The sequence below is a fragment of the Apodemus sylvaticus genome, chromosome 5 (genome assembly GCF_947179515.1).
Source record: "Apodemus sylvaticus chromosome 5, mApoSyl1.1, whole genome shotgun sequence".
NCBI classification, from domain to species: Eukaryota; Metazoa; Chordata; class Mammalia; order Rodentia; family Muridae; genus Apodemus; species Apodemus sylvaticus.
In genome coordinates this window covers 72,666,318-72,693,880 of record NC_067476.1, presented here as the reverse complement: position 1 = coordinate 72,693,880, position 27,563 = coordinate 72,666,318, and the positions used below count along the sequence as shown (strand labels likewise).

Here is a 27,563-nt window from a genome sequence, read left to right as displayed (position 1 = left end):
CCAGACGATTGTTTAGGATTATTAAGAGTGATGAACCCCAGAAATGACTGAATGTGTGGCATGCTCAGGAACTTGGTGGTGAAGAACTATTTCTATTAAAAGATGAATGTGGGATTAAAAAAAAAAATTAAACCAAGACAGAACAGGAGATAACCTGATTCTTAGTAGCTGCTGTTGATGGAATTGGCACCTCAGGGTAAGGGAGAATGAGATGCTAGGGCCATGGCTGAGTTTGGAGTAGCAGCTGCTAGCGCTGTTCGGTCACCAAGCAGGGGAGGGGCTATGGCTCTGCTATAAATAGTTCTGGGAGCCAGAGTCGCTATGGAGACAAAACTGAATCCTATTACCTATGGGTCCTCTATTGGGAGCAAGGGGGAAAGAGGAAACAGTATCTTAAGGACACCAGGGGTATTGTAAATAGGTCTTGTTTATGGGTTGAGGAAGAAAAAAATAACTAATTATCTAGATGAAGTAGTGCCCACAGCACAGGCAATATGTCTGTAGTATGAGAGTGTACGAGGCAAATGAAGTGCTGTGTTTAGGGTTTTGTGTGTGTGTGTGCGCGCGCGCGCACGCGTATGCTTGTACAGTGAACAAAGTCTCAGTGAGGCCATAGAAGCAAAATCTTGGAGCCCTGGAAATGCCCCATACAGGAGTGAAACATTTCATTTAGAAGTCTATGAAAATTTAATAAGAAATATAATTCTTTAAAAAATACATAATTGTTATCACTTCTCGGCCTTTGGGCTAAAGATCAAGTGTAAAAAATACAATTGTTTCTTTTACGCACGTGTGTGCCTGAGCATGTGTTTGTACTCCGTCAGTGTAGCACTGAGAAGAGCCAGAGTTTACTGGAACTAGCGTCACAGACAGTGGCGAGCCACCCAGGCCCGGTACGCAGAGCTGAGCCTAAGCCCTTTGGAAGAGCCGGGAGTGCTTGTAACTGCTGAGCTGGAAATCATTGATTTCTAATATGTCCCTTTAGATGCTTCCCCTATATTTGCAGAAACCCTGGTATTTTCAGTCCCTAATTCATATTCCCTGCAAGAGAGAGAAAGACCAGGCCTCCTGGGAATGTATTGTATTACTGACTCTGAACTGGAGACCAGAATAGACAGGAGCTACGGTTCAGCACCAAGGGCAGAGGAAGCAGCAGTAGCTGCTGCCCACCCCACCCCGCCCCGCCCCCCTTCTATCCTGAGGTGGGAAAACTGGTTAGAGATGAGACAGTTGGGACATGGACGTTTTTTTTCATGTGAGATCACATGAACTACAGTATCCAGCTGTTGTTACTGTCTGAGTGCAATTAACTGGAAAGTCTATATGATAGTTACACATCAGGCTGTATGCTGCTCAATGAGACAGAATAATTAGGTTTCCATGTAGACATAAAAGCACAGATTAGTGCGGTACAAAGAATCTGCTTTCATCTTGATCACCCCTGGAGTAGTTCTGAAAGTGACTTTTTTGTTTTAATTGTTCCATCTAGATTAGACTGTCTGGGTCTGTTTTTCGGAAACAGAGTTCCAGAAACTAGGTTGGAAATGAGATAGTTATAGTTGAGCCATCATTTCTTCAACTCCTCTCCTTTTTGTGGTGCTGAGGATTGGAACCAGGGCCCCATCCATTTTAGAGAAGTCCTGGATTACTAAGCTCCATCCTTAACCCTATTCTGTATGAAATTTGACTCTGGAAGCCCATGAACCTAGACAACCAGCAGGCAAAGCAAGTGTCAGATTCTATCCTGAGGACCGCAGTGGAAGGCCTCTGACCTCCACCCTGGCTGGCTGACATGAACCTGAGAAGGATGATCGCCTTAGACACAGCCCTGGATATTTATCAGTACTTTTCCCCTACTGGATTTTCAGATTATATCAAAATTCCTCCTGGGAACGCTGGCTCCTTGCTCAATGCCCTGAAGTTTCTCTGCGATGAACTGATACATCGGAACCATGGTGCAAAAGAAGTCCTGCCCTCGGCTACTTGACTATCTAGTGATCGTAGGGGCGAGGTAACCGAGAAGCCCGAGAACTGGCTTGTTCTCTGTGGCAGCCACGATGTCTTGTTATTCACAGACCTTGTATTCATGTTGCTTTGGATATCTTACTCTTCCCTACTGTGTTGTGTCCTTGTTATATGTTTTAGGCTCCACTTTATGTGTGCTGCCTCTCATAAGTAAATACATGCTAAATTATTTTAACTCATACTTTATGGGTTTTGAGCAAATATATTCTTTATAGCCCAAGTTTCCATAGTTTGTAAAAAGGGGAAAGCACACTGTACTTCTCTACCTACCTATATTCCTATGGTAATTTTTTAGTTAAGGTGCTGATCATCTTTAAGCATTAGTGATGTTTTTCTTGTTGAAAGTTTCAGGGTAAAACTGGGCAGTGTGGCGCACGCCTGTAATCCCAGCACTCTGGGAGGCAGAGGCAGGCGAATTTCTGAGTTTGAGGCCAGCCTGGTTTACAGAGTGAGTTCCAGGACAGCCAGGACTATACAGAGAAACCCTGTCTCGAAAAAACCAAATCCAACAAACAAACAAAACCCGAAAGTTTCAGGGTAGTGTCTTCATGACAGCTTGTACTTTACTCTGCCAGCTAAACTCAATCCTAAAGTACCTCTGAGCTTCACTTGTTGATTATGGTCCAAGTGTGATAGTGAGTTACATGCTTTTGAGCTGCTGAGTGTGTCTTTGTGTCCTTTAGGCACCCAAGCAGTGACAGCGTGGCTCAGACTCCAGAACTGCTTCGGAGATACCCACTAGAGGATCACCCAGAGTTCCCCCTGCCCCCTGATGTGGTGTTCTTCTGCCAACCGGAGGGATGTCTCAGTGTGCGGCAGCGTCGCATGAGCCTTCGAGATGACACCTCTTTTGTCTTCACCCTAACCGATAAGGACACCGGGGTCACCCGCTATGGCATCTGTGTCAACTTCTACCGCTCCTTCCAAAAGCGAATGCCAAAGGAAAAGGTGGAAGGCGGAGCAGGACCGCGCGGGAAGGAAGGGACCCATGCGCCCTGCACAGTCGCAGAAGAGGTGGCCACGGGCAACTCCGAGAGCGGCCCAACCTTGCAGCCTCCCAGTGCTGACTCCACTCCTGATGTGAACCAGTCTCCTCGGGGCAAACGTAGGGCGAAAGCGGGCAGCCGCTCCCGCAACAGTACCCTGACGTCCCTCTGCGTGCTTAGCCACTATCCTTTCTTCTCCACCTTCAGAGAGTGTCTGTATACTCTCAAACGTCTGGTGGACTGCTGTAGTGAACGGCTGCTAGGCAAGAAACTGGGCATCCCGCGGGGTGTACAGAGGTATGTATGGCTTGTTGCAGTGCGCGGAAGAAAGGGAAAACATTAAGAGATTGATATGATGAGTTTGTGAGAGGAAAAGAAAGTTCCTCTAGGGCTCAGCAGGTAAGAGCACTGACGGCTCTCCCGGTGGTTCTGAGTTCAAGTCCCAGAAGGTGGCTCACAACCATCTGGGATCGGATGCCCTCTTCTGGTGTGTCCGAAGACAGCGACAATGTAATCACATCTATAAAATAAATCCTAAAAAAACAAACAAAAAAACAAACAAAAAAAAAAGAAATAAAGAAAAGAAAGAAATTTCCTCTTTAGCCCTGTTAGACTGCCGAGCTTGGGCCTTGCACTGTAGCTGTATTTGGAGAAATGCTGAGGAGTTTGATGTGGACATGGCGTTGGGTTCCATCACATATGCCTTCTACATCCGTTTCTGTCATCATATATCCCCTCTGGTCCCATCTGACCTTAGAGAGCAGGCTATCCTAGCAGTACCCCTCTCCCTGTCATTATTGAGGTTTTATTGGGTGGCAGTGGTATCAGCCGATAACGCTTCTGTGTCTGATTCTTGCCATGTGTTCCTTAGGGACACCATGTGGCGGATCTTTACTGGATCGCTGCTAGTGGAGGAGAAGTCCAGTGCCCTTCTGCAGGACCTTCGAGAGATTGAGGCCTGGATCTATCGGTTGCTACGCTCCCCGGTGCCCGTCTCTGGGCAGAAGCGAGTGGACATTGAGGTCCTACCCCAGGAGCTCCAGCAGGCCCTGACATTTGCTCTTCCAGATCCGTCTCGATTCACCCTAGTAGATTTCCCGCTGCATCTTCCCTTGGAACTTCTGGGCGTGGACGCTTGCCTTCAGGTGCTGACCTGCATCCTGTTGGAGCACAAGGTGAGGGCCAGCTCTGTAGGCCAAGCTAGGGAGAGAGCTGCGCACCCTGCTGGGGGCTGGGTCATGAGTCCTGTGAGAACCAGGAAGTGTGTCCTTTTTGTCTTTTTATTCCAGAAGGTAATGTGACGGCAGGTAGGCAGCAGGTATTTGGTATGTGAGTTGAATTATGATATTGATGTCATGTGGAGCGCTTAGTTGAGTTCTTTGTTAGCCTAAGTTAATTCTCTGGGGATATCGGTTCTCCTTCAGAGTGTAGTCCTCGGACAGGGAGTGGCAGAACTAGGAAGGTTCTTAGTGGTTCAAGAGGGGATTGGAAGGTGACTGACAGACTGGGGACTGGAGCTGTGGTGATTGCTGAGATGAGCTGCAGCTGTAGGCCTGGTGAGCCCGAAGTTAAACTGGAGCACTGGGGACTCTTTCCAGTGCTGAGTGACCTACGGTGTGTGCCCTCGGCAGGTGGTGCTACAATCTCGAGACTACAATGCGCTCTCCATGTCTGTGATGGCATTTGTGGCAATGATCTACCCGCTGGAGTACATGTTCCCGGTCATCCCGCTACTTCCCACCTGCATGGCATCGGCAGAGCAGGTGAGTCTCAAGGTGTCTTCCTGCTGTGACGTCCCTGAGGACATTGAGGGAGGAAGCCATTCACCAGCGCTGCCCCTCTATCCCTCGGAACTCACTAGTTTGACATTTTGGATGAGTTTCCACCAATTCTATAGTAAAACTATGGTATTTGTAGTTTCTGTTTGTTACAGTTAGTGATTGTAGACTCCTCATTATGGTGCAATAGGCGTTAATATGCCGGAATGTATTGTTACCTTTCTAAAATCTGAAAAATTCTAAATTTCACGACACATCTATCTGTAGGTATTTTGGGAAAGGGATTGTCTGAATTTCCTTATCTAGAAAAATCCTGACCTGATTAAGTGCTCATAACAGGTCTTGTCTTTGTTTCTTATCCACTTTATGTTTTCCACAGCTACTCTTGGCTCCAACCCCATACATCATTGGAGTTCCTGCCAGCTTCTTCCTCTACAAGCTAGATTTCAAAATGCCTGATGACGTGTGGCTAGTGGATCTGGACAGCAGCAGGGTGAGACATTCAAAAGGCTCATGTTCTAAACCCAGCTCTGTCATCGCAACACTCATTCAAACAAATTTTTCTAATGCTGCTTTGACTTTATGGGGCAGACAGGTTATAGAATTTAGTCTTGCCAGAATTAAGAGCTCCTCCTACACGCTCCAAGAGCCGTAAGACTATTTACATTTGTATATATCATTTTATAAAGTGTAGATAATCAGGTACTAGTTTTCCTATAAGTTTTAAGTAGGAAGCTGTCTTCCAGCACACATTTAAAATTATATTAACATAATCTGCAATGTGAGTATATTAAACCTCTTGAAGAACGCCTACTATGTGTTCATTATTAAACTTTAAGGAAATAAATGGCTTAACAGGGAAAGGCACTTGCCTCCACCTCTGACAACCTGAGTTCAACCCCCAGGACCCACATGGTGGAAAGTTGTCCTCTGTCCTCCACACATGTAACATGGAATGCCTCCTCCTTCCAAACACAAATGCATAAATGAAATAAAAATGATGAAAGTAAGTATAGGGGCTAGAAAATGGGTCAGCAGTTAAGAGCACTTGCTGCTCTCCCTGGGGCCTAGGTTCACATCCCAGCATCCACAGCAGTGGCTCACAGCCTCTGTCTGTCCAGCGTAGGGGATCTGATGGCTCCAGCTTCTGCTAGCATGTGCACTCATGTGCATACCCACATGCAGATACACATACCTACATGTAATTAAAAACAAGACATACGTCTTTAAAAAATAAAGCAAATATAAAGAAAGAAAATACGATCATAATCCTATTATTTAGAGATAGTCTCACCAATGTTAATTAGGCATTTTTTAGGCATGTAGACATAGCTATGTCTGTATACATATCTCTTGTGTGTATAGTGTAACGTGATACTGTTGTGTAACATGACACTGTTGTGTCTATTGAATCTCCCTGTGCATGGTGTTTGCTCTATGTAAGCAGCGCTCCTTGACAGCCCATTCTAAGCTCCTGTCTTTTTCTTTTCTCTCCCGCAGGTGATTGCCCCCACCAATGCAGAAGTGCTCCCCATCCTGCCAGAGCCAGAATCATTAGAGCTGAAAAAGCACTTAAAGCAGGTAGGCAAGAATGAAAGAAGAGGGGGAAGAGTCTGCAAGATGGCTCAGCAGGTAATGGCGCCTGCCATCAGCTCCGACATATGGGCGCATAGGCAGAAGAGGAGGCTCTTCTTCTCCAAGTCATCCTCTGAGCTCCACATGTAGGCTGTGCACACATGCAAACACGCTCAACACAGAATAAGTCACAACATTTTTTAAATAAAGGAAGTAACAGATGACTTAAGGTTGCTGCAGGAGGGCAGCTGGTCTAAGAACCCTCAGGTGAAATAGACTTTCTTTACCCTGAATGGCCTTAAGAAGAGTTATATCTAAATTTTGTGTAATAGAATAAATCTTAAAAAGGGTCTTTCTGACTCATTGTTTGCTCTATTGCCCTGTAATGTACATGAAGCTGTGTGCATGTATACTTCAGGTCACCAGAAATCCCTGCACTCAGGCTGGTGGGATGGTGGTGAGGGTAGGTTGTGAGTTTGAGACCAGCCTGGCCATGGTGAGATAATCTCAACCCAAACTTACCAAACCAAAAAACACCCTTCACTGTCTGTTTCTTGTCATATCTGCCATTGTTGTCTTTGTAGCATTCCTTTAGTCTTATGAAGTAGGAAGATGAAGTAGGAAGAAGTTAGAAGTTTGGACAAACTTGTTCCTTAAATCAATTCCAAAGTCCCTATAGATGCCCTTTCTACAAATCCCTTTCTTTGAGTAAGCCTTTCCACTCATTTTTTTATTGATTGGTTTTTTTTTTCTTCTGCATGCTTAACAGTTCCTGAAGGTAAAACACGAGGCCCTGTTCCCTTCCCTGTTGTGTATATTTTGTAGGAGCACCAGCTGTGCTTCCGAGGAGCCTCCTTGGAAAGCTCTTTAGAAGTCCTCTTTCTGTGTTGTCTGAAGAGCCTTGCTGCTCTAGAATCTGAGTCTAGATGGTATTGAGCTGAGCCCGGTCTTTCTGGGTCGCTTCTCAGCTCACGTGCCTGTCCTTGCTGATGTAATATGATACCTTGTTGCAGCAGAGTCTGGTAAGGATTGCAAGTTCAGAAAGTTCTCTAGCGGTCTGCCCTTGCTGTGTTTTCATTCTTGATGGCTGCTTAAGAATGACTAATGTAGGGCTGGAGAGATAGCTCAGCGCTCAGGAGCACTGGCTGCTCTTCCAGAGAACCCTGGTTCAGTTCCCAGTACCTACACGGCAGGTTGTAACTCTGGTTTCAGAGGATCTGACACCTTCATACAAACATATATGCAGGCAAAACACCAATGCACATGAAATAACAATAAATAATCAGAGGCAAGCAGATCCCTGTGAGTTTGAGGCCAGCTTGGTCTACATAGGGAGTTCCAGGTCATCTAGTATTACATAATGAAACCTTGTTTCAGAGAAAGAGAGTGTATGTGTGAGACAAATGACTAGTTTGAAGAGAGAGTGCTATATGGAGTTATGCCCGTTTACTGCTGTGCAGTCCATGAACCAGCATTGTTAACACTTGGCCTTATTGAAACCGCAGAATCACACAGATGTTTTGATTCCACATATACCGTGACACCAGCCCAGGTGATTCCTGAGCTCATCCACCTTTAAAAACTGCTGGTTTAGATCAGTAGTTTTCAAAGTACACTATAGAGTCTTAGGCTAATTTAAGTTGGGACTTGAGATTCTGGTTTGGTTTGTTTTGTTTTGTTTTGTTTTGTTTTGTTTTGTTTTTTGGAGCTGTTCTGAGACAGGGTCTTACTATGTTGTTCTAGCTGCCTTGGACAGATTCTGGCTTTTGTTGTTGGTAATGGTTGTTGGTTGTTTTGTCTGATTTCAAGACAGAGTTTCTCTGTGTAGCCCTGGCTAGCCTGTAACTTGCTCTGTAGACCAGGCTGGCCTTGCACTCAAGATTTCCCTGTCTCTGCCTCCTTAATGCTGGGATTAAAGGTATGTGTCCACTGTCCAGCAAGGCATTGGTTGTTTTTTGTTTGTTTGTTTTTTATGTCCTTTTGAGTAGCTCTGTTTTTACAGTTCACTTGTTCACTTGTTTTCTATGTATATTTCAATTTGAAAATCACTTCTTGGGCTGGAGAGATGGCTCAGTGGTTAAGAGCACTGACTGCTCTTCCAAAGGTCCTGAGGTCAATGCCCAGCAACCACATGGTGGCTCACAACCATCTGCAATGGGATCTGATGCCTTTTTCTGGTGTACAGCTTCCATGTACTCATATACATAAAAAATGAAAAATAAATTAATCTTTTAAAAAAAAGAAAATCACTTCCTGGCTAAAATAAAAGGAAACTAAAAGTTGTCTTGAACTTCAATTTTATTTAAAAATGTCTTGAGCTTGTTTGACTTAAGATGGACAGCTGTATAATTCTGCCTAATATTTAGATTCTTTCTTCCCCACTCTATAATGAATTGGTCGTGATTTTCAAATGAGCACAGTTCTTTGTAGAAAATGTTTGATCACAGTGACAGGTGAAGACCTTAAACAGCTCTTCCCTAGGAGCCGAGATGGGCTGCCTGAGAATCTGTCTTATCTGAGGACTTTTTGTTGTTCCACAGGCCCTAGCCAGCATGAGTCTCAACACCCAGCCCATTCTTAACCTGGAGAAATTCCACGAGGGCCAGGAGATCCCACTTCTTTTGGGAAGGCCATCCAATGACCTTCAGTCCACACCTTCCACTGAATTCAACCCACTCATTTATGGCAATGATGTAGATTCCGTCGACGTTGCAACGAGGTAAGACCATGAGTTCTTAACTTTGTTTCTCTGATCTCTTGGTTTTGGGGGAGTCTACTTCTGAGAGCCAGACTTACCTTATATACAAAATGTGTATGCTATTTGGTTATATTTTCTACCTTAGTAGCAAAAGTAAGAAGAAATAGCTCATACTCTCAGCATGAAGAGAAAGGCTGATGGTTCTTTAAGATCTCTCTGATGGTGTTGTAACCTGTTAAGTGATGGTGTTGGGAGGTGGCCTAAGTAAGACCTTGGATCGTAGCTATCCTAACGAACCAGGGTATGGGTCTTGGATTATCTCACCACCCGCTTCTTTCCCAGAGTGGCCATGGTACGTTTCTTCAACTCTGCTAACGTGCTGCAGGGCTTTCAGATGCACACACGTACCCTGCGGCTCTTCCCCCGGCCCGTGGTAGCTTTCCAAGCTGGCTCCTTCCTGGCCTCACGTCCCCGGCAGACTTCCTTTGCTGAGAAACTGGCCAGGACTCAAGCTGTGGAGTATTTTGGAGAATGGATCCTGAACCCTTCTAACTATGCCTTCCAACGGATTCACAACAGTGAGTCCACCTGCTCTCTGCTGCCCCTCCCTGCATTTGCCCCTTGACAGCCCCGCCCTTGCTTCCCTTCCCCCCACCCCTTTATTACATTAGACTCTCCCCCACTTTCTTCTTTTCTCTACTGCTCACTGATTTTCCTCTCCGCGTAGATACATTTGATCCGGCCCTGATTGGTGACAAGCCAAAGTGGTACGCTCACCAGCTGCAGCCTATCCACTACCGAGTCTATGATGGCAACTCCCAGCTGGCCGAGGCCCTGAGCGTGCCACCTGAGCGCGATTCTGACTCTGACCCCACCGAGGACAGGTGAGCAGTCCCTTGTGCGAGGAGGCAGAAGTCTCATGGCAGCTGTAGGTGTGTGAGTCTTGGAAGCTCTGCGTTATATTTTAGCCAGATTTCTTCTTTAAAAAAATTTAGTGTGTATGTTTGTGTGTATGTCTGTGTGTGTGTGTCTATCTAGTGAATGTATATGTGGGTGAGTGTGTGTCTGTCTGTCTAGTGAAAGTATATGTGAATGTGTGTGTGTATCTATCTAGTGAATGTATATGTGGATGTGTGTGTGTGTGTGTGTGTTGTCTATCTAGTGAATGTATATGTAGATGTGTGTGTGGATGTGTGTGTCTAGTGAATGTATATGTGGATGTGTGTGTGTATCTATCTAGTGAATGTATATGTGGATGTGTGTGTGTGTGTGTGTGTGTGTTGTCTATCTAGTGAATGTATATGTAGATGTGTGTGTGGATGTGTGTGTCTAGTGAATGTATATGTGGATGTGTGTGTGTATCTATCTAGTGAATGTATATGTGGATGTGTGTGTGTGTGTCTAGTGAATGTATATGTGGATGTGTGTGTCTATCTAGCGAATGTATATGTGGATGTGTGTGTGTGTGTCTATCTAGTGAATGTATATGTGCATGAGTGTGTGTGTGCGCGTGCAAGCCAGAAAAGAGCATGAGATCTCTTGGGGCTGGAGTTACAGGACTCTGGTGCACCTCACCTGTTAGGTGAGTGCTAGGATCTGAACCCTGGCTCATGATTATGCTGTAAGCTCTCCTATCTACTGGGGTCTCCTCTTCTCTTTCACCTTCTCCTCCTCCTTTGAATCTTTTTATTTGTTATTTGACAGTTTTATACATACATATACTATATCTTGGTCACACCCCCTCCAGCCCCTCCCCACCCTCCCCCAGCACTCCCTTCTTTTCCCTGTGTGTTTGTTGGCCCTTTGCTTCCTTGCTTTACTTTTCTGAGGTAGGATCTCATGAAGTCCAGACTTACCTTGGGCTCAGATGTAGTTCATGATGACCTTGAACTTCTGATCCTCTGCCTCTACCTCTGCAATGCTAGGGTTTCAGGTCTACACTGCCACACCCAGTTTGTGTGGTGCTGGGAATGGGGTTCAGGGCCTCCTGCCTTCCAGGCAGGCCCTCAACCACCTGATCTCCATCCCTAGCCCTTGTTTGGTAGGTTGCTTTGTATGGGTTTTGGGATTTATTTATTTATTTATTTATTATTTTATGTATATCCGTGTCCTGCCTGAGTGTATTTGTGTGCATTTTGCATATGCCTGTAGTTTGTAGAGGGAAGAAGACAGCATTGGGTTCCCTAGCACTGGAGTTATGATCATTGTGAGTGCTGGGGTCAGACCCTAGGGCTTCTGAAAGTTCTTACCTACCGAGCCATCTCCTGTGGCAAATCCTCCTGGCGGCAACCCGCTCTACCAAGCCATCTCTTCAGCCCTCTTATGTTTTTGTATTTTGAGATAGTGTTTCATTTTATAGTCTAGGATGCCCTCAAACTCACTCAGTTCTTCTACCTCAACTTCCCAAGTGCTGGGGTTACAGGAACTAACCACCATTATCACTCTGACTGATTTGCTTGACATCTTATTTTACCTCATACTCTGAATTAGCTGTGCTCCTCTTTTTGTTTTTGTAAGAAATGATTGTGGAATCCTCTGTCTTCCCTTTCTGGTTTTCTTTCTTTCTATTTTATTTTGAAGAAAGGTCTCCTGTGTCCTAGGCTGGATTAAATTTACTAAGGATGACCTTGAATTTCTAATTCTATTGCCTCTACTCTCCAAGTGTTGTGATTATAGGAGTACTGCTCTACCTGGCTTTTACAGTGCTAGAACTGAACCTAGGTCTTCCTGCATGCTAGGTAGGCACTCTACCAAACGAGCTACTTCTTCAGCTTCTCTTCCTTCCTTTAAAAACAATTTATTGTGTGTGTGTGTGAGTGTGTGTGTGTGTGTTTGTATTTGTGTGGCTCTCTCTGTATGTGGAGGTCAGATGACAACTCCATTGAGTTGGTTCTCTCCTTTTACCATGTGGGCCCCAGAGATCAAACTCAGGTTATCAGGCGTGGCAGCAAGACATCTAACAGCCTGAGCCGCCGGGGCCAGCCCCTCTCCCTTTCTTTGTTTTGACTCTGCAGTGGCAGTGATAGTCAGGATTATGATGACTCAAGCTCTTCTTACTCCTCCCTTGGGGACTTCGTCAGTGAAATGATGAAATGTGACATCAATGGCGACACTCCCAGTAAGTACACTGGGGAAGACTGGCCAGGAGGAGCTAGGCGGGGCTTGGGTTTGGGGCTGAGGTGGTCTGTACCTCTTGGTCTCTCTTGGTAGATGTGGATCCTCTGACGCATGCAGCCCTGGGAGATGCCAGTGAAGTGGAGATTGATGAGCTGCAGCCCCAGAAGGAGGGAGAAGAGCCTGGCCCAGACAGTGAGAACTCTCAGGAAAACCCGCCGCTGCGCTCCAGCTCCAGCACCACTGCCAGCAGCAGCCCGAGCACCGTCGTCCACGGTGCCCACCCTGTACGTGAGGACTTAGAGGGCGCGGGCGGTGAGAGCCACTGCTTAGGGTGAGGGCCTGAACTGTTTAGGATGGAAACCCTTGCTGCAGCTGTTCCGTGCTTTTCCCATCTTTTTTCTCTATAAGCCTCTGAGATGACCTGGAAGAAGGTCATTGGACTTCCTTTAAGGCGTCACTGTTATCTACTTATATAGTCTGTAAGTCCAGAGAACAAGAACACAGTAGCTTTTCCCATACATTTCGTAGGCTAAGAATCTGACAGGTCTGGTCTGCTCCACTGAACTGAAACTATGGGTAAATCTTCACTGGGCATCGGGTGATCACTCTTTATTTAATGCGACTCCTAGGAAGCTGCTGATTCTACAGAGATGGGAGATAAGGCAGCAGCAGGCATCTCCAAGCCCTTCCCTCCTGTGCCTCCCAGCATTTGCAAATCTTCTGTGGACAGGAGGCAGACAGAGACTGGAGAGGGGTCAGTGTGCCAGCGAACCTATGACAATCCATACTTCGAGCCCCAGTATGGCCTCCCCCCTGAGGAAGACGACGACGAGCAGGGGGAGAGCTACACTCCCCGATTCAACCAACATGTCAGTGGCAGTCGGTGAGAGCCTGGGGATCCTCCTCAGATGGCTGACTAAGGGACCCCACCGCAGTGACCCTGGGCGAGGCTACTGAGAAAGTCTGCAGACTCTGCTCTGCCAGAGGGAAGCTGTTTGAAGTAGGGACTTAGAAATTATGGGATAAGAGCAGCAACTGCAGTGTAGCCTAAGGCCCACTCCCAAGATTAGGTACCCCTGCCTGGGACTCATAGGTGGCACTGTGCTTTCAAGGGCTCAAAAGCTGCTGCGGCCCAACAGCTTGAAGCTGGCAAGCGACTCGGACGCAGAGTCAGACTCCCGAGCAAGCTCTCCCAACTCCACTGTCTCTAACACCAGCACCGAGGGCTTTGGGGGCATCATGTCTTTTGCTAGTAAGTACTTAAACTTCTTGTTCCTCTGCTCCATTCAGGGCATGTGCTGCTCAGAACTTGAGATGTAGGGCTAGGTTGACATTAGTCCTGATTCAGATCTTTGGGGTGATACTGAATGAAGTGTTTTTAAATGAGGTAAAAGAAACACCAACCAAATTAGTCATTAAATTATGTATGTATGTATGTGTGTATATGTGTGTGTGTGTGTGTGTGTGTGTGTGTATGTATTATATATGTGTACCCACACACAAATGTACCAACAGGTCACAACATACATGTGGAGATCAGGACAACTTGCAGGAGGACAACTTTCCTACCCTGTGGCTCCTGCGGGCCAAACTCAGGTTGCTAGATTTGGTGGCAAGTGCCTTTATTCACCAGGCCGTGTCTCTAACCCACTCACATATATGTATTTCAGACATAGTAGAATATTAAATATTACGTTTAGATCATCACACAGTTTTACATATGCTTTGTGGAAATACTTGTTTTGGATATGCCTTTGCCTGGTAAGGAGCTGTAATGGACATGTTTGAAATATATATATGCCGCCGATTTTCATGCTTGCTTTTAGCACCTGAGGGCTAGAATCACTCACAGGCTGTAGACTGACTGGGGCCAATGAGAGCCACCGTAAAGGATGATTGTAGTTGTAGATGTCCTGAGAAGCCGGGGAGCAGTCGCACTTCGGATCTAAAGATAAACGAACCGCATAAACGAGACATGGATGTTGTCACGGTGCGCAGCCTGAGAAAACCAGGACTGGATTTTGAGCACGTCTCTCTGGGGTTTCTTCTTCTACCCTAAGTTTCACTCAGTCTTTTCTAAGATAGATCAGAGAGTATCTGATTAAGCTAACGGGATGCTGTTTGAGAGGAGGGCAGTGACGATGAGGGAACGGTCACTTTCGAGGATGTGGTGAGTGCCCTGTAAGTCATGGCATCCTCATTTCCATACCCTTCTCTCTGTAGGCAGCCTGTATCGGAACCACAGTACAAGCTTCAGTCTTTCAAACCTCACCCTGCCCACCAAAGGCGCCCGAGAAAAGACTACACCATTCCCCAGCCTGAAAGGTAACTACACGTCTCCCTTTGTCAAACCAGGTTTCTCTAAGAGACATGTCAGACATGTGGGTGATTGTCAGGAGCCTGCGTGCCATGAGTCATTTAACCTGGCTGCTGCCTCATTTTGCTTGTCATGGCTTTCACTGCACACGCAGGCACTAGGTGGTTATGGATAGAAACCGTCTTTGTAGCTGGAGGAGGCCCTGTTATGTCAGTAGGACAGCGGTGGTGTGGGAGGACCTTATCAGAAGTATATGCTAACACAGGGATGATCAGCTGCCCTCAGCCGTCTTCAGACTCCTACTACATGAACTTGGGTAAACTTGCCAAGGAGCTGGTCCACAGGAGGATGGTTATGGGCAATCTAGCAGCATTTATAGAAGCTAGCTTCATACGGCTTCATGCCAACTTTTGGTCTGTTGGTGGTATTGATTGGCTTCTAGGGTTAGTTCAGATCTTGTTGCAGTTTCACTTGTGATCTTTGTAGCTTGAGGGGCCTTTTCTCAATTTCATTTGGCGTCTGTTTGTCATCTCTGTATATTGTCCTGAAATATTTAATTATAGTAGTATACACAGCAAGAAGCAGCCATTTTGTTGATACAGGGTTTTTCTATGCAGAGCCCCCACACTTAGAGCCCTCCTTCCTTAACCTCCCTAGTACTAAAACTGTAGACATGTATGGCCCATCACATCCAGCTAGAGATTTCAGGAACCTAAGGAATGTTTTTTAGTGGGCCAGGTATTTGGGGCAGGTGGTTGAAGGAGGCAGAGTAGTAATACAGAAAACTAACTCATTGCTCCAGTGAGTTTCAAATGGGTGGGTGGAGTAGGGATGGAAAGGTGGGGGGCCTCTCTGCCTTTCATCTAGTGCATTTGAAGGGAGGCGTGGCTGAAACTCCCTGCATGCAATGCTTCATCACCCGCGCTGCACTTGGCCTTTCCACCCATGCCCCGCCCTCACTAAGGCACCCTTACTTCCCTGACAGCATCTGCAAGATGTCTCTCCTTGTGGTTACCCACAGGCCCTCAGGATCCCTGTGCTACATATTTCACAAAAACAAGCGTTTCATGCATGTGCCTGTTTAGTACCTGAAGGCTCTCTGTGTCATTTCCCTCGCCCCTGGCTTTGAGAGGTCCCAAGCCTAAGAATGTTCTTTCTTAGAGCCTTGGTTATCTCCTGGTCACTTGGCTTCCAGCTCTGACGTGCCCAAGAATCAAGGTTATATGTACTTTTCAGGCTCTGAGAGAGCGCTCGGATGGTCTGACTTACTGTTCCGACAATGGGTAGAGGGGTTTCAAGTATTGTGGTGCACCTACTAATTGTGTATTTTTGTCCCAGTATTTGGGCTAAATACTCTAATGGAGATTGTTACTGAAGCCGGCCCTGGGAGTGGTGAAGGTGGGTCTTCCCCGTGAGCTGTGCATGACCTTTTTTTTTTCCTAGCAACTTTTCTGCCTGCCTGAGGGCCATCCTCACGGAGCAAGCAATGTCACACGAGTGACCTGCCTTGCGTTTCCCCCACGACACCCATGCAGCCCGTGGGGCATGCTGCCGGTGCATGTGGAGTGGCCTGGTCTCCGCCCCTACCTCCTGCACTCTGCCATGGCTGCTTCCTACCTTTGTGTGACATTCTGGTATCACCCTGCCCAGCCCAGCTGGAGAATGGGTGTAGGCTATGACAACCCAGGGGCATGATAGCGTGAGCCCCCAGACTGTGCCAACGATGTGTCTCTCAATTCTACCTTCCCAATTTAGGAAACAGGAGGGCCTTAGTGGACCAGAAGTCATCTGTCATCAAACACAGCCCGACTGTGAAAAGAGAACCTCCTTCACCACAGGGCCGGTCCAGCAACTCTAGGTACCAAATGGCTGCTCGCTCGTTTGTTTTCTTCTTGAGACAGTCTCATATCTCTTACAGTGCTCCCCTTAAACTCAGTATGTAGTTGAGGAGGAACTCGAACTGATGTCTACGTCCATTCCCAAGTGCTGGGGTTATGGGCATGCTCCACCACATTTAACTGGCAGAACAGTTCCAAAGTTCTCAGGTGGAGGGAATGATTCCTAATTTTTAAAATTTTTGGAGTTTTTTTGTTTTTGTTTTTTGAGGAATGTTCAAGATTGGGAGAGCAGTTCTCAAAACAGTAGATTTAATCACTTTCTGTCATCGCTTCCCATTTTTAGCCAGTCCCCCGCAACAGTTTATGGTGTGGAGCAAGGGAAGCTGCAGGAGTGTGGGGAGATGGGGGCGTGGCGGTCATGAGCATTTGGAGACTTGGCTTTATGCTCCCCCCCTCCCCCCGCACCCCGAGATGTATCTTGTCTGGTGAGAGGGGGGGTTGGTTGCTCCGCCAAGGATCACATGACCACAGAGGTGGTTTGTGGGCCCTGTAGCGAGAACCAGCAGTTCCTGAAGGAAGTGGTCCACAGCGTGCTGGATGGCCAGGGAGTGGGCTGGCTCAATATGAAAAAGGTCCGCCGGCTGCTGGAGAGCGAGCAGCTCCGAGTCTTTGTCCTGAGCAAGCTGAACCGCGCGGTGCAGTCCGAGGATGATGCCCGGCAGGATGTCATCCAGGACGTGGTAAGTGTTTGGGCAAGGGAGTCGGGGTCACCTGGGCAGAAGGATTCAGATGTTGGGGAAAGGTGGCCAGCAGTAGGACCTGGCTCTCATTGCAGGAGATCAGTCGGAAGGTGTACAAGGGGATGCTGGACCTCCTCAAGTGCACGGTCCTCAGCCTCGAGCAGTGCTACGCCCATGCGGGCCTGGGTGGCATGGCCAGCGTCTTCGGGCTTTTGGAGATTGCCCAGACCCACTACTACAGTAAAGGTAGGGACCTGCTTGCCTCCTCCCTCAGGCTTCCCAGTGCCACCCCACTGTCACACTTTGGGATTTTGATTCTGGTATGTCTGTATGTAAGAAACATTATTCCTACCACGCAACACAAGGCCTTACTTGTTCTTTCTGTGTGCTGACTGTGCTCCGCATCGTGCCCCTCATCTCACTTTCCTGACTTGATTTCTACTTGATGTCTCCCTTAACCACTTTTTGTATTTGTTCCTGTTCTCAGAACCAGACAAACGGAAGAAAAGTCCAACAGAGAATGTAAACACCCCAGTCGGCAAGGATCCTGGTCTGGCTGGGCGGGGGGACCCAAAGGCCATGGCCCAGCTAAGGGTCCCTCAGCTGGGTCCTCGGGCACCCAGTGCTACAGGAAAGGGTCCTAAAGAACTGGATACCAGAAGTCTAAAGGAAGAGAATTTCGTAGCGTCTGTTGGTATGTATTATTGTGTTTGATATGCCAAAAGGGGCCTGGCTTCTTAAATATCCCTCCATTCTCTCAGACCACCCAGAATCCTGACTTTCTCTTCCCCATGCTTGCTTTTTAGACAGGGAGCTAGGCCTTTGTCCATTTCCAGGAGCATTTTCTTAGCCATGTCTGGTCTTCCTCTTGCTCTATAGCCACCTCACCAGCATCTTTGAAGAACAGTGGAAGTCTGCTTAGAGACCCACGGGATGCACTGCAGGGAGTCTGAGCTGCATTCTCAGTCCCTTTTTAATTTACATCTGAATTTCTTTTCGTAGAGAAAACAGGTTCCTGGAAACTACTAGATTTATAGATACCTCTTTAGGATGTAAAATTATGATCGTCTGGGTCTCTGCATCCAGTGTTCCCTCATCCAAGCACTACATTGCTCTGGAATAGGCTCCCTTCTGGCCTGTTTGGGTTCTAGACTCCAAAGTCACAGATTTCCGAGCCAGCTCTTTTTCTGACTTTGCACCCCAGACTTCACTGAAGACGTACTTATGTTTGGAGTTTCTCTGTTCGCACTCTGGTGTCACCTGTTTGGCTCACTCTACTTGGCCTTGCGCCCGCCACCTGGGCTGCCTTCTCTTGGATGCTGGTCCCTGGTCTCTGTGCTTTCAGCTGCTGCGTCGCTGCCACAGCCTCTAGCCATGGTCGTAGGTTCTCACAGGAACCAAGCAGCTCTCTTCGTAGGGTGTCTCCGGGTCTCTGGTTGGCAAATATTCTAGAAGCTGTAGTGAAGCCTGGCTTTCTCCTGCCTGATATGATGCTCTAGAAAAATATTGATCTGCTGCCCTGAAAGTCTTGACTGTGCTTGGGCAAATCACTCCCCTATTAGAATCTCTGTCATCTCGTCTAGAAAACGAAGAGATTATATATACTTAAATAAACTCTGAAGTTCCTTCCAGGGGGGAAAATGCTCTGAATGGTATTTTCTATGATTTGTATTACTGAGAAGCTAGTCTTGACCATTTTCTGTTCTCTATTACTTCTATTGGAATTGTTTTCTTAGATAGTGACTATAAATGGGTCTCTTCGTTGAGCAGGCAATTGTTCTAAGGGTAAATTTGCTTTTTGGTGGCAACAGGAGGAATGCTAACTGAATGCATGGCCTTGGTCCAGTCCAGGAGTCAAGCAGATTTCTGCTCATGTCTCTGAGATTCTTGGACTGCTTGTCCAGACTGTCTCTCTTATCTGGGATTTGTAAGCATGGCTGCTGCTCAGCTTATTTGGCAGAGAGATCACAGCGTGGTAGGAGTCAAACGTTCTGTCTCTAGCCTAGTTAGGGTCTAGTGTCTCATACAAAATACAGGGGTCTCATGAAGAGGCCTTTCAGCTTCAAAATTCTGTAGAGTGTTTACATTGGGAGTAGGACTAGAAATTTAGAGTCTTCAGTTCGTGACTTCAGGGGCAAAAATGGGATTTTTGATTCCTCAACCCTACCTAAATAAAGATATCTTGGTATCTCTTAACCGATAATGTTGTGTCTGAAACGGAATGAGCATGGGCGGGGGGTTCCGGTCCTTTGACAAGTCTGACTTTCTGTCTTTCTCTCCTGCTTGCATTGCATCTGGGGTAGAATTGTGGAACAAGCACCAGGAAGTGAAAAAGCAAAAGGCTTTGGAAAAACAGAGTAAGGAATGAATGCCCCTTCCTGTCCCCCAGTCTCCCATACCTGCCAACTTCCCAGGCCCAGTTGGGGCAGGCTCCCTTTGTCAGCCCCACTGCAAATTTGTTCTTGGGTGGTATTTGGAGGAAGAGTTGTAAAGAGAGGTCAGAGAATTCCTGGGGAGAGGGCAGTGCTGTGTGTGGATTGAACGCAGGTAGGCGCTGCGAGACTCCTAGGTGTCTGTGCGCGAGCTGCTCCGTGCCCTCCTTCATTAGCAGTCAGGCGTCTACTCAGGCGGCAGTGTACTGAATAAAATACCCAAACGCTGGTTCTCTATTGCTCTGTAGCTGGTGGGAGAACTTCTGCAGACCGCAGCGCCCTCTGTGGCTGTGCCTCCCTCACTGTTAGGCCTGTGGGCGCAGTTGGCAGAGATGGTTGCTGTCCCTCCGTGTTGAGTCTGTAGCGTCCGGGCTCTCTCTAGCGGCTTGCCTAGGCACACTCTCTTGCTTGCTGTCATTCTGTCCTTCTGCCATACCATCCTGGGTGGGTGAGTTAAATAGGGGCTTTGGGGTTGTTTTTGGTCTCAAATGTAGATGGTGTAGGGTGGGGGACACAGTGCCCACAGAAACAGCGTGCCCTCCTTTCTTTTGGCCTAATCTTTCCTGGCCTCTTTAGACACATTTGTCAGGAATCACTGAGCATCTGGGAATACTTTAATGGTCTGTTTCAGGCACAGGTGAAACAAACTCTTAAGTTTGGGTACCATGGAATGGGGTTTGTTTGTGGAATGTTTTGTGTTAGGATGATTTGCTCTGGATCTTCTCAAGTTGAGAAGATGGCCGCAGTGACCTTGGCCAGGTCTCATGTACTACTTGGTTCTTATGACTTCTGGGGACCTCTTCTCATGGGTCCCAGTGGTGGGAGGAGCAGTCCCTGGGAAATGACTGGGATTCGATGACTAGGTGTAGAGCAGGCTGTGCTGCGGGCCCACTCCTTCACCAGCCTGCCCCGAGCATCTCTGTGCTAAATAACACAAGTCTTCCCTACTCAGGGCCAGAGGGCATCAAGCCTGTCTTTGACCTGGGTGAGACAGAGGAGAAAAAGTCCCAGATCAGCGCAGACAGTGGTGTGAGCCTGACATCTGCTTCCCAGGTTTGTGAGGGACTTCCTGAAAACTACTTGGTAAATTACTGACTCAAAGTAAGACACACACACAAACATACACACATATTTTGGCAGTGGGAATTAAATTCAGGGTATACATTCTAGATAAAGACTATCACAAAGTTATACTATTAATATCATTAATACCACTTTTAGAGTTAAAAAGGAAGCAATCTCAAATATAACCAATAATAAGGAATACTTAAATAAATAGTCATGAAATGTAATAGTACAATTAGTTGTGGTTTAAAAAATTTAGCAATACAGTACAATTTGTGTGTGTGTGTGTGTGTGTGTGTGTGTGTGTGTGTGTGATATCTATGAGAGGGAGGGTCTTACTGTCTAGCCCTTGCTGGCCTAGAATTTGTTATATGTAGCCCCAGCTGTCTTTGAACTCACAGAGATCATCTTGCCTATGTCTGCCAAGTGTTGAGATTAAAAGTGTGTGCTACTCTGTCCATCTTCAACTTAGTTTTTAAATATATCTAGAAAAGATTAACAGGCTAACAGGAAATACACTAAAAGTAGAGGTTAATGTGGACAGTAGACTTGTGGCTTGTGTTTGTTTCCATATTCTTTTGTTTTCTACAATGTGTATTTATTTAATGTGTTATTTTAATGATGTAAGTTCTCACAACCCATTTAAGAGAAAAATTATTTGCTCAGGATATCTCTAGAAATAGGTGTCCCTTTGTCTTATTTCAGAGGACTGATCAAGACTCTGTCATCGGTGTGAGTCCAGCTGTTATGATCCGAAGCTCAAGTCAGGATTCTGAAGTTAGCACCGTGGTAGGGGAATACCACATTGGCCTCTTCGTGGGTGGGGTCTGGGGTTCTCCCTGGAAGGGCTTCTTCCCTGGGAAGGCCTGATCCTCATGGCTGTGTAGACTCAGGATGTCACTCATTTTATAAAGAAGTGTATGGGAAAGCTGACACACCTTTAAAATGATTCTTTTCCTATCAGTGAAGGGGCTTAAAAGGGGAGAGTATAGGGGGTTGGGGGAGTGTGGCTCAGTGGCATGAGGGAAGGTGTCCAGGCGGGCCCTTGCCTGGGCACCTCTGCCCCTGAGGGACCACACACACATACAAGCATAGTATAGAGTAGAGTTTATTCAGAGTAGGGGATGGGAGTTAGTGGTAGAGAGAGGCAGAGGGAGGGAGGGAGGGAGGGAGGGAGAGAGAGAGAGAGAATAGAGAGAGTGGAGGTCGGCCATGACCACGTGGAGGGGAGGAGAGCCCAAGGGGCAGAGAGGTGAGAGAGTGTGGGAGAGCGGAGAGCAAAGAGAGGGAGAGGAGGGGCAAGTAGCCCCTCTTATAGTGGGCCAAATCTCTGGGGCGGGGCATACCTGGCCATTGCCAGGTAGGTGTGGGGTGGAGCTTAGACAGAACCCCAACAATCGGTATAGGGTTCTAACTGGCCTTGGGAGTCCCTCTCTGGGACTGTCCCTTACTGCCTTTTGTCTTTCCCAGGTGAGTAATAGTTCAGGAGAGACCCTTGGAGCCGACAGTGACCTGAGCAGCAACGCGGGTGACGGGCCAGGCGGGGAAGGCAGTGCCCACCTGGCGGGTTCTCGGGCCACACTGTCCGACAGCGAAATCGAAACCAATTCTGCTACAAGCACCATCTTTGTAAGCTTTATTTACTAACAAAAGAGCATTTCTTTAGTGGGAGCAGAAAATGGTTTAGAGACAATGAGAAGGAAACGGTAGGTCCAGAGGTGTAATTCAGAGGCAGAGCCTTGCTGAGCATGCTCAGAGGAAAGAGGAACCTTGCCACAGTCATACAGAGGTCTGATGCAGCTGGATCTTATCTTTCTCTCTTTCCATCTGTCTGGTGTTTTGTTTCCTTCCTTCCTTCCTCCCTCCCTCCCTTCTTCCCTCCCTTCCTCCCTCCCTCCCTCCTTTCTTTCCTTCCTCCCTCCCTTCCTCCCTCCCTTCCTCCCTCCCTCCCTCCTTTCTTTCCTTCCTCCCTCCCTTCCTCCCTCCCTCCCTCCTTTCTTTCCTTCCTCCCTCCCTCCCTTCTTCCCTCCCTCCCTCCCTCCCTTCCTTTTTCCCTCCCTCCCTCCCTCCCTTCCTTCTTTCCTCCTTCCCTCCCTTCCTTCTTCCCTTCCTTCCCTCCTCTTCCTTCTCTTTGTTTGAGACAGTCTCACTGTGTAAATCTCAGCTGTCCTCAAGCTTGTGACACTTCTGTTTTTGTCTCTCAAGTGCTGGGATTACAAGTGTGTGCACTACACCCAAATGAAATAAATCACTGAGCTCTTATCTCTCCCCTCTGCTCTGCAGTGTACGCCTGCGTCTTTAGACAGCGTTATCTTCTTTGATCCACCTGCCTCTTTATTAAGAGGACAGTGGATATTTTCCACAACAGTTTTTCAGTCATTTTGTCTAGAGAGGACAGTGGAAGATAGGATTCAAATGAAGTCATTTTTTACTACTGGTGCTCATCTGTCTCTAGGTTCTTCTGTGTGTCTGTTCCTAGAAGAACCAATGGAGGCTGAGATAGAGTTAAGAATTAGCAGGGCCTCAAGTTAGGGCCCAACTCGTCCTGAGTCTACACAGACTTTAAATAAGAGTATCTGAGAAGTTCTTCCAGCTGGGTGTGGTGACTCATGCCTGTAATCCTTCTCAGGGGCTGAGGTAGAAAGAACTTAAGTTTAAGGCCAGCCTGCTACATGGTAAGACCTTGTCAAAAGGGGTGGGGCCCAGGTAAAGGCTCTCGCCCTCAAACTTTGACAACCTGAGTTCCATCCTTGGAACTACATGAAGGAGAAAACCAACTCCTAAAAGATGTTTCCTGGCCTACACTTATATGCATAAGCACAACCTGCACATTAGCCCCGGGACACATTATAAAATGAATAAATGTCACTTTAAAAAGTCTTTTGAGGGCTGAAAAGATGCCTCAGCGGTTAAGGGCACTGACTGCTCTTCTAGAGGTCCTGAGTTCAATTCCCAGAAACCACATGGTGGCTCACAACTATGTGTAATGGGATCCAATGCCCTCTTCTGGTGTGTCTGAAGACAGCTATAGTGTAGTGTACTCATAATAAATACTCATAAATAATAATAATAATAATAATAAAGTCTCTAGAAACCTTTTTAAAAAAATCCCTTTATCATGGGGGCTGGAGAGATGGCTCAGGGCTTAAGAGCACTGACTGCTCTTCCGGAGGTCCTGAGTTCAATTCCCAGCAACCAGATGGTGGCTCACGACCATCTGTAGTGGGATCTGATGCCCTCTTCATCAGAGGACAGTGATAGTGTACTCACATATGTATAAAATAAATCTTTAAAACAAACCCTTCATTGTGCTTTGATTCTGGATGTTAAATATGAGGTCATTCTTGCAAGATGCTGGTCACCGTGTGCTGCCTTTCCTGGCTCTTCCTACCACACAGTCTTAAATGTTCTATGCTAGGGAACAAGGAGTGTTTGTATAGTTGAGGTGAGAATGGCGTGTGTGTAATGTAGAAGATAATCTAGGAAGACTCCTGGTATCCTGTTGGACCCTCACACGTTATCGTGCACACACACACATTAAATAAGAAACAACAAACTTACTCATTTCCCCAGTCCTGTGGGGTAGATATTATGATGCTCCTTTTATAGACAAGGGAAATAATCCCCAGCAACTACAGAATCAGTAGGGCGTAGGGGTCCGAGCCATGCCAGGCTGGCCTCAGGCTCTGTGCTCTTTTTAGTGTGTTGTGCTACTATGAAAACTTTAACTTGTTTTGTGCCGTAAGGGTGTGAGACAGGAACTTGTGGCCCAGGCTGGCCTCAAACTTGTTATAAAGCTGGTGGCGCACGCCTGTAATCCCAGCACTCTGGGAGGCAGAGGCAGGCAGATTTCTGAGTTTGAGGCCAGCCTGGTCTACAGAGTGAGTTCCAGGACAGCCAGGGCTACACAGAGAAACCCTGTCTCGAAAAAACCAAATCCAAAAAAAAAAAAAAACAAAAAACAAAAAACAAAAAAAACAACAAAAAAAAACAACAAAAAAAAACTTGTTATAAAGCTAAGGCTGGCCTTGAACTGCCTATCTCCTTTCTCAGCCTCCCACAAACTGGGATTAGAGGCATGCCCAGCTTTAAGAAAAAGCATTACAGAGACTAAAGAATAAAGGTAAGTCAGAACAAAGACTTCATTTCTTGCTTTAGGAAGCAGTAACAGAAAATAGGATTCTTAGACTGACGTTTGGCCAAGTAGCCCAGCAGCAGAAGCAGGAAAACTTGTTAACGGATGATACCTACCTAGTGTGTGAGCCTTTCCTCGAGGCGCCTGGTTTTCTTGGCCTCTCTTTGTTGGTAACTCTGGCATCTGACCTACCATCTTGTCTTTCTAGGGTAAAGCCCATAGCTTGAAGCCAAAGGAGAAGCCGGCTGGTAGTCCGGTTCGCTCTTCCGAAGACGTAAGCCAGCGAGTCTATCTCTATGAGGGACTGCTAGGTAAGCAAGGCTGGCAAGGCCCCTTGCGTTGGAAGAAAGCTGGGCTCAGCCACGGGAGAGGGTGGCACTGCACAGCTGCTGCTTGGCTTTTTGACATCTGTTTTGACATCTTAAACATCTTTTTACTATTCATTTATTTAATGGGGACAGGGTGCATGCTACGCACACACATGTAGGTCACGGGGCTTTAGAAGCTGGTTCCCTCCTTCCTCCTTCCACTATGTGGGCTCCAGGACTGAGCTCAGGTCATCAGGCTTGACAGCACACACCTTTACCCACCGAGGCATCTCAGTGGGCCGTCCAGACAGCATTTTAAAATCTGAACCCAGGACCCTGTGGGATAAGCAGGGGCTGAAGCCAGATGAAGCCGGCTTGGCTGTTACTCACCAGGCTGTGTCTTTCTGTCTCCTTTCTTTCCTCGTGCTACCATGCTCCTCCCTGCTCACAAATTGGCAGGAAGGGACAAAGGATCGATGTGGGACCAGTTAGAGGATGCTGCTATGGAGACCTTTTCTATAAGTAACTGCTTTTCTTTGTGTGATGTGTTCACCCCTCCAGCTTGGGAGTGGCAAGGCCTCACTCGGAGGCCTCTGGGGTTGGAGGCGAAATACATTAGATCGGGGAGAAAGGTTCGGTTTCCTTTGCTCTGAAATTTAGAATGGACTTGTTTTATCTGGGGCTTACTATCTTTTTATTTAGCAGCTACTACCTTCTTTAAATGTTAAATAAGCCATGCTCCCCACCCAAGAAATAACCTTATCCTATACAGGCAAAGAGCGTTCTACTTTGTGGGACCAAATGCAGTTCTGGGAAGATGCATTCTTGGATGCCGTGATGTTGGAGAGAGAAGGAATGGGTATGGACCAGGGTCCTCAGGAAATGATCGACAGGTACGAGGCCTAACAAGCGCCTGGCAGTGCGCCTCTTCAGGCCTTCCGCGGAGTCTCGCGGCCTCCTGTCTGAGGACTGACTCGGGCCTGCTCCTCTGCTTAGGTACCTGTCCCTAGGGGAACATGACCGGAAGCGCCTGGAGGACGACGAGGACCGCGTGCTGGCCACACTTTTACACAACCTCATATCCTATATGCTCCTGATGAAGGTAAATTGATGTTCCTCGTGCCCCAGCTATTACTGGTGCTGGAAGGGCAAGACTAGGTCTCTCGCCTACATTTTGGACTAGTTTGGAAGCTGTCAAAGTGTCTGACTGTTTGCACCCTAGTCCTTTCACTGGAGCTGCCAGGCTGTTTTGTTAATGAATGTCATAAAGGTAATTGATTAGCACTTGTTACTTATTTACTTTGAATTTTATATATTCCCTTTGCTAAGTTGTTTTAGGATACAAACAGAACTCTCCACAGATTACAACTGATTTAATACTCTTTTTTTTCAGTAGTATATTCTAAAACCTTCAGGGGCTCAGAATTTTCAGTACCAGTCCTTAGTCATGCAGAATTTTCTGTAGCTAGAAAAAGCTGCCCAGCTGGGCATGATAGTTCAATAAAGTTCATGCCAGTAAATAAGGTCCTTGGGAGGTCGAGGCAGGGGGATCAGGAATTCAAGGCCAAGCTTGGCTCGAAGTTCGAGACCAGATAAAACTATATAAAATCTTGTCAAAAAGAAAAAAAAAAAATACCTGCTTGCTAACAAAAGAGTGGTAGCTCCGGTTGGAGTTGCAGGACTTCATATTTATAGCTGTGGAGAAGCGTATTGCAAATTATCAGAAGAGTTCTTCTCTGAAGGAGAAACGTGGATTTGAACTGGCGGTGGCAGAGCATCATTGTGAGCATGAGCCTCCCTGAGTTCTCCCTAGCCTTTGAATGTGAAGCGATCAGTTCCCAAGCACAGAGACAGCTCTGTGAGCCTTTTGACTTGATTGGTTTTGCGTCTTAGTTGGGTCTCTGTTGCTTTTATAAGCATCACGGTCCAGAGCAGCCTGGGGACAGAAAAGTTTAGTGGCCAGCTGGTGGCAGTTGTCATCAGGGGAAGCCGAGACAGGAACCTGGAAGCAAGAACAGATGCACACACCATGGAGGAGTGCTGCCTGTTGACTTGCTCAGGCTGCTTTCTTAACCGACCCCTGCACTGACCCGCCCAGGGGGACCCGCCCAGTGAGCAGCCCAGCCCTCACATCAGTCATTAATAAAATAACAACTCCGGGGCTTCCCTGCAGGCCAGTCCTACAAAGGAACTTTCCCATCGAGAGCCCTTCCCAGATAACTCTGCCTTGTGTCATATTGACAAAGGCCAGTCGGCATTCCCTATTGTAAGCCTTTCTCTATGCTTGAATTCCATTTCCCTGTGGTCGGGTGGATGGCGCTGCATACAGCAGGGTGCCTCAGGTACCAGAGTCCCACTGTTACTGTACCTGCGTTACTGTTTCTAAATTATACTCCAAGCAGTCCTTTTGGGGAGGATGTTATGGTGTTGGTAAAGGACAGGAGGAGGTGTCTCCTTGATGCTCTCTAAGAGCTACTTTCCTGTAGAAGCTAGCTAAAGGCAGAGACAATACCTTTGTCTGCCCAGCATATGGACAGAATACACAGTTG

General features: G+C 47.0%; 1 protein-coding gene across 16 annotated transcripts in view; it reads left to right on the top strand.

The window, feature by feature from the left end:
- Positions 1–27,563, top strand: part of Madd (MAP kinase activating death domain) — a 42,918-nt gene that overhangs the window by 1,852 nt on the left and 13,503 nt on the right. For 5 of the 16 annotated variants that reach the window (XM_052182924.1, XM_052182925.1, XM_052182923.1 and 2 more), the window contains exons 2-26: positions 1,869–2,011; positions 2,709–3,308; positions 3,883–4,186; positions 4,643–4,774; positions 5,169–5,282; positions 6,290–6,370; positions 8,905–9,083; positions 9,405–9,640; positions 9,790–9,946; positions 12,077–12,180; positions 12,273–12,463; positions 12,809–13,062; positions 13,292–13,431; positions 14,403–14,504; positions 15,835–15,894; positions 16,252–16,354; positions 16,888–17,074; positions 17,170–17,320; positions 17,562–17,768; positions 20,459–20,559; positions 21,277–21,360; positions 22,042–22,200; positions 24,915–25,017; positions 25,787–25,907; positions 26,011–26,116. In XM_052182924.1, coding sequence (XP_052038884.1) covers positions 1,953–2,011; positions 2,709–3,308; positions 3,883–4,186; positions 4,643–4,774; positions 5,169–5,282; positions 6,290–6,370; positions 8,905–9,083; positions 9,405–9,640; positions 9,790–9,946; positions 12,077–12,180; positions 12,273–12,463; positions 12,809–13,062; positions 13,292–13,431; positions 14,403–14,504; positions 15,835–15,894; positions 16,252–16,354; positions 16,888–17,074; positions 17,170–17,320; positions 17,562–17,768; positions 20,459–20,559; positions 21,277–21,360; positions 22,042–22,200; positions 24,915–25,017; positions 25,787–25,907; positions 26,011–26,116 — 4,035 coding nt within the window. In that variant the 5' untranslated portion in view covers positions 1,869–1,952. Of the gene's footprint in view, positions 1–1,868; positions 2,012–2,708; positions 3,309–3,882; positions 4,187–4,642; positions 4,775–5,168; positions 5,283–6,289; positions 6,371–8,904; positions 9,084–9,404; positions 9,641–9,789; positions 9,947–12,076; positions 12,181–12,272; positions 12,464–12,808; positions 13,063–13,291; positions 13,432–14,402; positions 14,505–15,834; positions 15,895–16,251; positions 16,355–16,887; positions 17,075–17,169; positions 17,321–17,561; positions 17,769–19,377; positions 19,432–20,458; positions 20,560–21,276; positions 21,361–22,041; positions 22,201–24,914; positions 25,018–25,786; positions 25,908–26,010; positions 26,117–27,563 lie in introns of all 16 variants that reach the window. The other 11 variants (XM_052182929.1, XM_052182937.1, XM_052182928.1 and 8 more) reach the window with 6 other exon arrangements.